Below are 13652 nucleotides of genomic sequence, written 5' to 3'. Positions count from 1 at the left end.
GGGGGGGGGGGGGTTCGTTCTGTTCAATGAATCCGGAAGAGGAGGAAGGTTTTTCTCCGCGGCAGCGGCAAGGTGGAATAGTGTTACTTTCTTCGATGCGTTTTTTATTGGAATTTATAATTACGCTGGTTACGGTAATACTGAGAATTTCGTATGAGTGTTGTATATCATCATTCTTGTGAGATTTATTATTATTATTTTTACAATATTTTGGTGATTTTTTTTTTTTTTTTTTTTTTTTTTTTTTTTTTTTTTTTTTTTTTTTTTTTTTTTTTTTTNTAAAGAAAATATGATTTCGAAGAGAGCTCAGGAAGAATTGGATATCCGGGCACAACGTCATAAGGAAATGGTATGTGTATTGTTTGTTCAATAGGAATGTTTATTTTTTTTCTTGCAGACTAAGCTTCAAACCTCAACATCTAAACCAGGATGTTCATCTGTCTTTCAGGTATCCAAGGCGATGCATGATCTGGGTGTGTCAGATGAATGAACTATGGACAAATCAAAAAAGAAAAAAGATTCTCTGGTTGTTGAACCTTTTTTTTTTTGTTGTTATATATTTGGAATTTGCAACATAAGTCCCCCCATTGTATATGGCTCAAGTTTTTACTGCGCTAAGTTGAGAGAACACTTTGGACTTTTTTGGCTGAGTGTTATGCTTCAAAAGTTGCAATCTTGAACTGTATATTCTCTTTTGCACAAAAAAAAAAAAAAAAAAAAAAAAANGAACTGTATATTCTCTTCTTTGATGCTTTAGGTGCATTGCATTGTGCATTTTTCTTTGATTTTTTACGTCGAGATTTTCCAGGCCTCAATTACAAAATCTGCATTGTCTTTGGTATATGTATATACCTCAATCTTCTTTTATGTGTAAAATTACAAAATTTGTGGTGAACTTGGTTCTTTGAGCTTTCTCTTATAGGCTGTGGTTGAACACCTTTAGCTGCACAAATCGTGACAGCAGGCATGTAGTCTTCATCTAAGCAAACTAATGACTCCCTCAATACTCTCTTTGTGATTGGTGTAATCGATCCCTAGCTTAAAAATGGATCCTTTATTGAACAGATACAGTTTTTTTTTTTTTTGTGAGGTAAAGAGAAAAAGTATGTACATTGTTTCTTTAGCTGAAGGTTTTACATATGAACACGCTGAATCTAATATTTTGCCAATCAATAGAATCTATTAAGCTTGAAGAAAGACAGAAATATACTAATGCTTATGTTTACATGTTTGTGGTGAGTCTCCCCTCAAGAACTCAACAATTATTATAACTATCTTCTTCTCTTTCTCTACCCATCTCAAGCTCTCTGTTGTCTCGGTGAGCACTTAACATTTGAAGACGCTGGATACGATGTGGAATCGTACCGTCAAACCGCACACTGCGAGGATCTTCAGAATAAGCTACATAGTAAGCCAAGACACATGCCTGTACCCACGCCAAAGCTACCCTTCCCTGAACAGACACACAAAACCAGGTACATAACATAAGCTACTTTTTGTCCAAGGCAATGTTGATCATCTTTACTGTTAATGGCCTTAGAAATACTTATCTCTTACCACGAAATATCCAATAATGAAAGCATAGAGAGTCACTTCCAAGGCGTAGTCCTTGTGGATTAACAACATCCATATTCCAGCAGTCAATGAAGAGACAGCTCCAACAGAAACCGCACTGAGGAAGCAGAAGGAGCTTGTGAGATCCGAATCAATCAGTTTCTCTAACCCACTTGTACTTCTGAACTTATTCCAAGTATCACTCGAAGCCTCCACGAATCCTTTATCATAGGTTCCCACATGCACAAACCCCCATCTGTTTCCAAGTGTAGTGAGTTTGTTGGCAATGGTAGAGAAGCAGTCAGCACCTGAATACATGACCTCATCGCTGCTCCCTGACATTAGATTAACGCTTCTGATCGAGCCTCTGATGAATACGACGCTTGGAACAAGCGTCGATCCAATGCAGATGCTCCCAACCAAGTGTTTCAGAGTGATGCGAAAAGCATCCCAAGCGTCCATCTCCTCTCCATGAGCAAAGTTTACAAATCTTGCCCTCGAGATCGCAACTTGTTGTACATTCTTGAGAACTTGCATCGTCCATGCTAAGCTTATCAAGATTACGGATATGAACAACAGATCTAGACTTGTTCTAGTTGAAGTTGCTCCTCCTATTCCAGTCACCAAGAAACCAGAGTAAACCAAGCTGACAGTGATTGATGAACAGACTACTTCTCTGGTTCTTGCTGGTGGAAATGCTGTAGCAAGTGATAATATCTTATCGGTGTATTCAAACCTGGTAGTGATCCAGCAACCATACAGAGACTGAGTAATGGCGAAAAGCACAAAAACTGAACCGATCCCTGCATCCACTGCCGAGCCAATAAGAACAAGCAAGATCCCTACCGAGCAGGTGAGTATTGGGCTAAGCCAGAACGTTGCTCTGACGGCTCTAGATGGATTGTAGATAAAGATGCATTGCCAGGCTAAAGATGCAACTCCTGAGACAGCAACAGACGCTAGTAAAGGAGGGTACCATTTCTTTGGGTGGAAATGGTGTGAACTTGCTGAGATGAGACCGCGAATGGTGAGAACTATCACCAGAAGTGAGATTAAGGTTAGTTGTGAGAAGAGAAGACCCTTGAAGAGGTTTCTAAAGAGTTTTCCGGATATTGTTTGATGTGCGGTTGGAGGTGGTCTACCTTGTTGTTCCTGCAAAACACAAACAAATTTGGTTATCTCATCAACGGTTAATTCGAGGCTGGTTAATGTGAATTCGATATTAACATGATGCAAGTAAAAAAGCACCATTGAGAAACAATAAGAGAGAAGAAAACTGAGTCTTGGATTTGTTCTTTGAGTTAAGAAATAAATAGAGATGGAGAAGATACAGAGATCAAGAAAAGAGTTTTCTGATTCTTGATCCAAAAGTGAGAAATAACATACCTTGAAGGCGATTGGAGAAGAAGAAGGAGGAAGAGGAGACATTGTTCTTGGTTCTTGAATCTGCAGGCGAGAGGCATGGCCGTTGCTTGTTGGTGTAGGCATAGCTGCGTTGTATTTGCCAGGAGTGTTCCTTGAAACCCAAGTTCCACTTAACCATCTTCATCAATCATTCATTCTTCTGAATATATGTATATCCTGTACATACATCTTAGTCAATCACTTCTTCATTTTTATTGATGTTTTATAAAATTAATTTCGAATATTTTATAGACATCCTTTATTGTTCCAATACTTTGACTTACTCCATCTTTAAACTAAACCTACACTTTATTTTTGTTGTTTTGACTTTTTAGTTTAAAGTTTCCTTATTTCCTGATCCCCCAAAATTCATTATTTTTATCAACATTATCAATAATCTTTCATATGGTCTTCTAACATACTCCACAAACTTATGGTTATACGTTTTACAAACAAATTAAATTGTTTTTTTCTTTTTTTTCTTTCTGTTAGGTTTAAATTTTGGTAGTATTTGATACATGTAGGTTCATCTTGGCTACCTACTCCATATAATATAATATACGATCTAAATTCCACAATTGTCTCTCTCAACTTCCTTGGTTCCAATCCAAGGTATATGATTGTGTTGACGTGTTTGATGACATGGCAGATGGTGGTATCTTTGAACATTCTCGTTAATTTTAGACATTGGTTGTATTTATTTGTGCATAATGATATGATTGATGAGATGGAGACATGTATAACATTAAAATGATGAGTTTAATCTTTGAAGAAAAAAAAAATTGTTTCGATAGGTGAAGTTATTTGAAGCAAAGAAAGAAACTAAATATAATAGATATTTCAAGGAAAAGAAAAAAGAAAAGAGAAACGAGTACACAAACTAAATACGTTTGTTCAGTTCTTCCTTATGCCTTTGTTGTTGTTACTTTTAGGCGTGAGAGAGGATAAGTACCGAAACTTTATAATATCATCCACGGGATTGCTATGAATATTCAATATTCTGTCTTCTTTTTATTTTGCAATCTTTATGATTAAGAAATTTCGGAACACCATGTATATTTTGCATATAATTGTAGCCGTTATGAACAAGTTAATTAACTTAAAATAAAAGATATATAGGTCTTAACATTGTCTTAAACTAGGATTACTCGACAACTTTAGCCATAAAATGTATAATTGTGTTGTCAGGAAACTAACAACTTTTTGTTACTTAAATGAAGTTTCATTGTTAATTTTATAATTGAATGTATTAAATAAAAATTAAAATTAGAACTGTAAATGTTTGTGCTCTCTATACAATGACAGAAGAATAATTAAAAATATATACTTTTAAAAATATTAATTTACTGTGAGAGAAAAAGTAGAAAATGTTGATGGTGAGGTTGGTCTGGATTGCTTACTCCTGTACTCGAAAGCGTATACAAATCAATACCTAAACCAAAAAAGACAAATTAGGTAAAGTGGACTTCGTACTAGTTACCAACTCAAACATTCCACAAGTACACAAATGATAATCTATAACCATTATCACATGGAAAGTTACATCAACACGTTAAAATCTTTTTTTTTTTAGCGTGGCTCTCTCTCTCTCTCCCTACAAAACTGTAATAAAAGAAATTAGTAAGACTTGGCATTTTAAAATAGTAGTTGATCATCTTTGACAAGGTCTAAACAAACCCCAGGAAACAAATTTACAAAGTACATAGGCCTTATTGGGCCTCTATCGGGCTCTTGACCAAATGGTTCAAACCCGAACAAACCAGAGTACATTATACAGTACATCTGTACGTACTCGGTTCTGGATTGACATTTTAAAATGTGTAAATTACTCTGCACTAAACCAAAATTTGTTGGAATACTGTAGTTTCGATCCAAAAAAAAAATGAAAGAAAAAAAAAAGTAAATCAAATTGGGTAAATTTCAGTCTCTTAAAAATGTATGTACTTCTTTACTAAAAAAATCGAAGAACCAAAAACACAATGTATCATCGGTCGGACCGGACGCACTCAAACAATTTGACATCATCCACAAATTCGGCCAACCACTTACATTAATATCAGCTCCTTGGGATTTTACAAGTGTATCCCTGCTAAATTCCAAAATCTTACCCGCTAGAATAAGGTTATTAACGTAAACTGACTTCACACAACACACGTGAGTAGGGAGAGTTTTAGGATCTAAAGAACATGTGGAAGAATGTGAGAGATAAGGACAGATGGAGGACTTAGCTTCAAAGCAAGGAACCCCAAATCTTACTTACTTTACCTCCTTTTCTTTTAGATTTTCTGAACTCTCCCTTATTAGTTAGATTTGTCTGAACTTTTAAAATCATTCCTATTTTCATTTATCTTTTTTCAAAAACAATTTTACATGATCAGTAAATGTACCTTTTTGTGTGGTGGTAATAAATAAACATGCTTTTATCGGGTTAAAATTTAGAAGCACTAGACCCCAATGGCTAAATTTTATATGTTTTTTTTGGGGGGGGGGGGGGATACAAATACTTTTTCATACGGCCATCGGGCCATACCAATACACAAATAATTGAATTTTTTTCATTCTTCATTTTTGGGGTCAATATTTCCCTATATTTGTTTGTTGATCCATCTTTATATCAAGTTTGGTGACAAATATCTCTCAAGCTATTGGTGCCAATGTTGTAACAAACAACATTGATGATGAATATGTTAAGTACGGAATTTAACACGTTTTTAACGTGTTAGAACTATAGAACTTATAACAGATTAACACGTTTTTATGTGATTACTAAGATTAGAACTGGGAGTTTATGTATATTTCAGACTATTTGGGCAATAACATAAACATACAAAAATAAAGGGGTACCTTTGTGATTTTACAAACTATCCATCACTAAACCACAATAAACTCTCTCTCTTGTCTCAAGAAGAGAGATTCGAAGAAAAAAAATACAGAGAGAGAGAGAGAGACAAGAATGGCGATGAAGAAACTGTTGATGATCTGCTTCTCTCTTACTTCAGTCCTCTTCTCTCTTCTCTACATCATCCCCACTACCAAAACTCTATTCACTTCCTCAAAAATCCCTACTTTACCCCTCGAATCCAACCTAAACCACAGCTCTACCCTCCCCTGTTTCGCCTACCTAATCTCCGCCTCCAAAGGCGACGCCGGTAAACTCAAACGCCTCCTCCGATCTCTCTACCACCGAAGAAACCACTATTTGATCCATCTTGACCTGGAGGCGCCCGTGGAAGAGCATCTGGAGATGGCAAGGTTCGTAGCCGGAGAGCCTCTGTTTCAGCCGGAGGGTAATGTGATGATCGTCGGGAAACCGAATCTGGTGACTTACAGAGGACCGACGATGCTCGCGACGACGCTTCACGCAATGGCTTTGCTCTTGAGATGTTGTCGGTGGGATTGGTTCATCAATCTCAGTGCTTCTGATTACCCTCTCGTCACACAAGACGGTACGGTGAGTGAATTGATGATATAAACTGAATTAACTAAATTAGTTTATTAACCAAAAGTTTCCTATTTGGTTGGTTTGTTTAATTTGACATCTTTATTTAGAATTTTTTTTTGGATTAGTCGATTAGGAATGGATCTAGGTTTGTGTGATCAAAGGACGTACCATTCTAAGTTAAAGTCTGTATGTTTCTTTATTTGCTTCTAAACTAATGATGATGATTCGTAAACTTTACATTTTAGTTTAGATTTTGGAATTATGATAAGAATGCAATGGTCAGGATTAGTTCGTGATACATGAATGCACTTGTTGCGATCGGTTTAGGCATTGATTTTGGTGATAACAACGGGTTATCTATTTTAATTATGTAGTAGTATAGTTTAGTATTTGTATGTGGTGATGTAAGTCTTTTGTAAACTTACTTAATTTATAAAATAAATGCAGATCTGATCTATGCGTTTTCTGAGTTGCCTAGAGATCTCAACTTCATACAGCACTCAAGCCGACTGGGATGGAAAATGTCAGTTTTAGTTTTTCTTCTTTTTCCTTTTCGAGTATTTTGTCATTGAAATTAACTATTCAATACTCTCAAAGGAGAGAAACAGAACTAGTGAAACTATCTCAAAAAAAAAACAAGTGGTTTTAATAGCATTATTGGTTTCGTAAGGAAAAAAATTATGTAGTTAATGTTGGTATGATAAAACGTGTAGGAACAAAAGAGGGAAACCAATAATAATAGATCCAGGGCTTTACAGCCTCAACAAGTCAGAGATTTGGTGGGTTAGCAATCAGCGAGCCCTCCCTACTTCTTTCAAGCTCTTCACAGGTAATGACTTGCTTTACATATACAGTATAGTGCAATATATATACTTCATAACTAGGAAAAGTCTTCCTTCATTTTCTAAAGATGGTACCATATATTTATAAGTTTTCTTTTGGAATGCCTAATAATTAGAAGTTTACTTAGGTAGAAAGGGATAATATTATTTAGAAGTAAACTTAGGCGAACTGTCTTTTCCTTTAGTTAGAAGATGATAACATAACATATGAAGCATCTTTTTAGGTTCTGCGTGGACATTACTATCAAGACCGTTCTCGGAATATTGCATAATAGGGTATGACAACTTACCAAGAACACTCCTTCTCTACTACACAAACTTCGTTTCATCCCCGGAAGGCTATTTTCAGACACTTATATGCAACTCGGATGAGTTCAAGAAAACGACCGTGAACCACGACCTCCACTACATTGCCTGGGACAACCCGCCAAAGCAGCACCCTAAGATTCTTGGGACAAGGGATTACAGAAAGATGGTAATGAGCAACCGACCATTCGCAAGGAAGTTCAAGAGCAATGACCCTGTTCTCAATAGGATAGACCGAGAGATTCTGAGGAGGAAACGAAAACGTGGGTCTAAACCAGATCCAGGTCCTGGTCCGGGGGCTAGAAGATTGAAGAGTTTACTATTAAGGCTTTTGTTGAGAAAAAACTTTTTCAATAGACAATGTAGATAGGAAGTGTGAGTTACACAACTCTATATGAAGATACATTTGATCTTCTTTCTTTATTTTTATTTTGGGGTTGGTGTTTGTTCTTTAGTGATTCATAAGGGAATAAAGAAGAAAATTTTTATATATAATTTGAATATTTATAATTTTCGGTGGGCTAAATTGTGATACTAGTACATGTTAAAAAGCTTTTGTCCTTACTAGAGATTTCAATTGCAAGCGACAATACATGCTTCGTCTATGGGCTAAGAAACTGAAGAATTTTGTTTATATTTTTTTAATCCAATTTGTTATTCATACGTAATTTAAGATAATTGGTTTAAATCAGATTAAACTACTCCGGCGGTGACCGGTGACAACCATTTTAATAGTTTCCTGAAATAGCCTTTTGCCTTTTTGGGTAACACAGTCAATAATATTTTTCCTTTGTTTTTGGTCGGTTCATGTTTGAGTTTTCCTTTTCCTAGACCAGCGCTCCTACGAGGCTGCAACGGTCATCTACACCAACTTCGTTACCTAAATCACGAATCGTATACGAATTTTCTTTTGTCTGTTTGTTTTTTTTAATGCGAGTTTCATATTTACGTTTTCAATTAAATAATTGTCCCTACAAAGCATTAACGGTCTAATTCCCACCAATTGGTGAAGTTAACATCTTAAGGTCCACTCACGGACCCACCTCTTCAAATTTAAGAAGCTTTACTTTAGTAGAAAGAAGTAATTTAAGATATATATTGAAAAATAAAATAATTTAATATCTGAGGATTACATGACCCAAAATAGATAAAAGAACAAAACAAAACACACGATTATAACCCTTTTTCCCGAGTCACAGAATCTGATCTGACATAGAAGGAAGTCGCCGGAAAAAGTTGACTGGAACGGAAGGCATATCGTCCCTAAACCTCGGATGTCGAATGTAGTAAAAACCTGACCCCAAAACGAAGACTTTAAACGGCACGATGTAGAACATAAACGACGCGAAAAGACAGAACACCACGAATATACACGTGGCGCGTGGGTCTCTCCAGTTGAACAACGCCTCAACACGCTCCCCTTGAGCTGCCAAGTCACCTAGCAAAGTCTGTGCCCGACCGGCCAATGCCCTTAACCGGTCATACCTTACACGAACAACCTCTGGTGGTCTCGTCGCCGGGAACCCGTCAAACTCCTCGTCGAGCTCGTCAGGAGCAACAGAGTCAACGCAAGAGAAACGTGGGTCCACGCTGTTGACTTTGACTCTGCCACGGTAACGGAATCTTAAGGCTATGATCAAGAACGCGTACATGAAAACGGTTGGGAGGACTAAATGTGGACACAAGACGATGGCCACGAGAAGCAAGTGAACGAGGACGGTGGTTGGTGGGTGAACCCAAGTTCGAATCCCGTGAATCCAACGGGCTATAGTTGCTGCACGTGACAAGAACGTGATGACACGGAACCAATTAGCTTTGCTTCTCCTCATGCTCCACACATGATTGTCCGTGTCCAGCATGTATTGAACCACCTCTTGACCTAATGGAGGCTCAGACCGCGCTAGCCTGGCTGTCACGATACGCATAGCCGTGTGACGCAAAATGTCTTGTTGAGCTGGACCAAGCGGACGGACGTAATGCATCCTAGGTAGCATTGGTGTGACATAGGCTTGAATAATGCTTAGCCAAGATGGACAAGAGAATCTAACCGCGATTTCGATTTCTCCCATTTTCTTAGCTCCGCTTGGTAAGATCACGGTTAAGGTGTATGAGTTGAGGTAGACGCGGTTCATGTCGAGAGTCGAGAGGCGTACACGGACTTTCCCAACTCTAACATCTCTCCCTTGCTTTCCGGATTCGTCCCGCTTATACCGTCCGTTGTCAAAAACTCCAATCGTAAGGACCGTGCACGGATCATAGACATCCCAAGTGTACTGCTCATTCCACCGCGGATTAAACCGGTCTAGGATCGTACGAGTCCGAATCCATTTCGGTCCATACTTAGCAACCACATAAGCATCGGTGGTGCCACGTGTACCATCTCTAGTTTTCACCGGAAGTAGATTAGTAGCTCCACGGATACCCACTTCCAATAAACCAATAGGTGGTTTTGCTAACTGTTTAGCTGAAGGTCGAACATCGCTCGTCACGTGAGCTGCTTCGTCTAGCACGTGATATCCACCTTCAAGACAAACTTTCACGTGGATTCTCCCGGAGTAAGGTTTATTCTCGTCGCCGGCGAGATTAAACCACCTCGATTTCGGTTCAGTCCGGTCATCGTTTCTCCTCTCGACACTTCCCATATGTATCTTAGTCTGACCAATTGATTGCCCGTTCGTTATATCTTCCACGGTCACTATCAAGAATGGCTCAAACGGCTCCGAAGCTACGAAAACAAGATCCTCGTTCCAAGTCGGGTTACCGGATCCAGACGAAGACGCGGACGGCCCAATCGAAGTCCTAGCAGTTTTGAACACTTGAGGTCCAAGCTGAGCTTTCACATAAAGCTCAGTGGTGGGGATCTTCGACTTAGGTTCGGATCCCAAACCTAGCTGCAAGTCTTGGGTTTGTATGACCGTTAAACGCAAATACCAAAGCTTCGGAGATAAGTAAACCTTGGATCTCGTCTCCGGAATCAGTCCACCGGAATCAGATTGCCAAGCTTCTTGAAACGCTTCATCAGCTTGAGTCCCGAGCCAAACCGCGAGCATGACGTCATTCCCCGGCGATTTATCAGACTCCAACGTGTACCATTGAGGAGCTAAAGGACTATCCGGAGGGACTCTCTTAGGAACCTCTTGGAGATCAAACGACACCGTTCCCAAACAACTCTCAGTAGTCGTCGTCGTGGTTTTATCTTCGTTCTCAACTTTATCTTCACTCCAAACAGAGACTTCAAGTGAGCTTGAGTTTAAGCTCTCTTTCTCAAAAGCAAACACTTGATCCCAATCTTTACCGGTTTGGCATCTGGTTTTCACACCGTTTGTTCCGATCACGAGCTTTGCGTAGATGGGACTGCTTCCGTCGTTCTTAGCTCGCTTCGCTTTAGCTACACGGATGTATAGAAACGGCATTCGATCGACGAGATCGTATCCACCACCACGGTTCTGATCTCTGGTTAGAGAAGGAAGCTCAAGATCGGTTCCGATTAGATCTTGCCGGTTTACATTCTCCGGTTTAATTCCTAATTCATTCTGGTTTACTGTCTCTGTTTTCTGCGGTAGAGGCGGATTCTGAACCTCCGCCGCAGGAGGAGGAGGAGGAAGAGCTGCGGCGGCGGCATCGGGTGCCTTCGCCTTAGTATCCGGCGGTGGTGGATCGGGTTTCTTCTCCTTGGGTGGTTTAGCTTCTTCCTTTGGTTTCTCCTCTTCTTTTTTTTCTCCTTCCTTCTTCTCCTCTGTTTTCGCCGCCGCCTCTGTTTCTTTCTTCCCCTCCTCTGCTTTAACACTCTCCGCCGCCTTCTCTTCCGCCGCCGCGGGGACAGCTTCAGGTTTCGCCTCCGTCGCAGCAGGATCCGCAGCCGGTGGATTCTCATCGACGTAGTAAGCCTTCAAACCAATCTCACCTTTGATTTGAGAGAAAACGCTTCTCTTCTCGAGCGGATAATAAACAAGCGTTTCAGATCCAGCCGCCGCGAACGCGTTCCCGGCGATCTTAACTTTGCCGAGAAACGTGCTCCGTTTGCCAGTCTTCTTGTCGTTGCAAAGATTGATCTCAAGAATCTCATCCCCCATAGTGGCCGCGTCGTGGACGAAGAACTCGAGCTTCTCGTCCCACTTTGGATTCAGATCTCTGAATTTCGTTTTCGTCCGCCGCCGTTGGCCGTCGAAATCGACGATAGCGTAAGCGCTCGCGGTTCCTTGACCGTCCTTAGGCATTAGGTTTCTCGCGCTACAGATCTCCACTATCAGCTTCCTCAGAACATTGTCCGCCATTTTTTTCCGTCTCACGGAACTATTTGAAGCTGATCTGTTATTTTTTTTTTATTTTTTTTTTCTTACGATTGAAGAAGATGACTGAGAGAGACTGTTCAGTTTCTTTTTTTTAGAGAGAGAGAGAGAGAGAAATTAAATTTGAATTTTTATTTCCTAGAGAGAGAGAGAGAGAGAGAGGAAGCACTGTTTGTTGTGTTCAATGCTGGAGAGTGGAGGTTTAAAAAGGAGACGGAGATAGAGTTACGACACGTCAGTATTGACACGTAGGATAAGTTGCCACGTGATTTAATATTTAAACAGAGGACGAATCTTATTTGTGTTTGTGTTTTTTGTGTAAAGTACTTTTTTCTGAATAAAAGAAAGAATTGGTTCAGGAGTAATTTATTTTCTGAACCACCGTGCTTGGTGCTGCTGGGTGGTGTGAGAATCATATTAGTTTTTATTTGCTGTTATTTATTAATAAACGTTTCAACAAATTTATAAAATACCAGAGAAATTCCGTGTTGAAACATGAACAAAGTGACAAATTGATTTTATAACGTTGCAAATTATTTAATGAACTGATATTTGCTTAGGTCTTAATTTACGTTATGCATTTATATCTAATGTAATCTCACCGAATCCCAAAACACAAGAAAACATGTAAATTTCATAAACATAAATTTTGTATTTTTCTTCTTTCAGTTTAAAGTATTTAAAATATATCTGCTTTTGCAGTCTTTAAAGGTTAATTTAACCAATTAGAAGCAAACCAAACTTGAATACTTTTTGTGTCTGAGTTCAGTATGAATCGAGGTTTGCTCTAAACTCCATTATTTCCCACCCTAGTCAAAGCTTGGTTTGCTTAGTTGTATCACTAGTTCAAAGACTGCTTCTGATCCCTAAGTTACCATTGCTGCTAGAATGGTATAAGAGCTTTTTGAAAACCGTCTTTATTAGATCTACTAGGGATGTTCACTCTGATGGAGACAGTTTGGTGAAGTTTGGCATTATGATCCCACCTCTACAGAGTCGGGGTTACCGAGCCTTCACCAGCCTTCTATCTCTACCTCGCCTGATTGCAAAGATCTCAAAACCGCATATCATTTACTTTATGAAGCCCCCGCATAGAAACTTGAAGACCAATGGCATTATGATCCCTACTCTATGGAGCAGTGGTTACCACAAACTCTTTAAGCCCTCCTCACTCAACCTTGGACCTGCAACTACTTTAGTAGCAATCGGCCCTCAAAGTTCCACCTTTACTCGACCTCTCATCAAAGCTATACCTAGAGTAGCTTTCCTCACTCCGGTGAGACAGTCAGCTTTGAACCTTTCATCGCCAAATAGTCTTCGAATCAAGATAATGGCCAACCCTTTCTCCTTTGACCTGCTCAAGGAGTTCACATCAATTTCTCTTGACCTCAGAGGTTCCATTCTGCTTCTTAGCATGTGGTTCATAGCTCTCAAGCTCTTGCTATCGATTGTCCTTATTTTTATCTGCTTCCTTGTTGTTTTATGCTTTGGGCAAGTTCCACTTATGTCATATCCTAAAAACCTCATCTACTTTGTATGTTACTTTCTATGTTAATAGAATGATAACATCTGTTTTGATCAAAAAAATAACATCTGTTTTGATCAAAAAAAAAAAAAAAGCCGTTAAATCCCTTTAGTGACATTTACGAATGCTAAGAACTGTTGGCAATTATGAATGCTATAAGAATTGTTTACAAAAATATAACCACAAAGGAAGGAAACGCGTACATACTAGTCACGAAATTTTAGATGCAATTGCAAGTCATGATATCTAACACTTTTTTAGCAATGTATTTTTTTTTTTTTTTTTTTTTT

The 13652-nt window shown here is 38.9% G+C and overlaps 3 protein-coding genes and 1 long non-coding RNA gene across 5 annotated transcripts; 2 read left to right on the top strand and 2 right to left on the bottom strand.

The window, feature by feature from the left end:
• On the top strand, positions 276 to 743 carry LOC104789503. The gene is made up of 2 exons (XR_768563.2): positions 276 to 349; positions 449 to 743. It is a non-coding gene; the product is annotated as an uncharacterized LOC104789503 (long non-coding RNA).
• On the bottom strand, positions 1049 to 3095 carry LOC104789437 (protein PNS1-like). The gene is made up of 3 exons (XM_010515154.2): positions 2941 to 3095; positions 1558 to 2706; positions 1049 to 1453 (listed from the first exon to the last, which is right to left on the bottom strand). Exons 1-3 carry the CDS (start codon positions 3040 to 3042, stop codon positions 1256 to 1258), a joined length of 1449 nt encoding a protein of 482 aa, XP_010513456.1. The 5' UTR covers positions 3043 to 3095; the 3' UTR covers positions 1049 to 1255.
• On the top strand, positions 5822 to 8060 carry LOC104789367 (beta-glucuronosyltransferase GlcAT14A). 2 transcript variants are annotated; one of them, XM_010515093.2, is made up of 4 exons: positions 5824 to 6404; positions 6848 to 6923; positions 7114 to 7229; positions 7467 to 8060. In XM_010515093.2, exons 1-4 carry the CDS (start codon positions 5912 to 5914, stop codon positions 7916 to 7918), a joined length of 1137 nt encoding a protein of 378 aa, XP_010513395.1. In that variant the 5' UTR covers positions 5824 to 5911; the 3' UTR covers positions 7919 to 8060. The 2 variants fall into 2 exon arrangements, with proteins under 2 accessions (XP_019099663.1, XP_010513395.1); XM_019244118.1 differs by lacking the exon at positions 7114 to 7229 and having other exon boundaries at positions 5822 to 6404; positions 7467 to 7524.
• On the bottom strand, positions 8526 to 11949 carry LOC104789294 (protein QUIRKY-like). The gene has a single exon (XM_010515035.2). The coding sequence runs from the start codon at positions 11820 to 11822 to the stop codon at positions 8742 to 8744; it is 3081 nt and encodes a 1026-aa protein (XP_010513337.1). The 5' UTR covers positions 11823 to 11949; the 3' UTR covers positions 8526 to 8741.

This window comes from Camelina sativa, chromosome 1 (assembly GCF_000633955.1).
Source record: "Camelina sativa cultivar DH55 chromosome 1, Cs, whole genome shotgun sequence".
NCBI lineage: Eukaryota > Viridiplantae > Streptophyta > Magnoliopsida > Brassicales > Brassicaceae > Camelina > Camelina sativa.
Note: the sequence above shows the minus strand (reverse complement) of the source record. Positions and strands in the feature narration are given on the sequence as shown.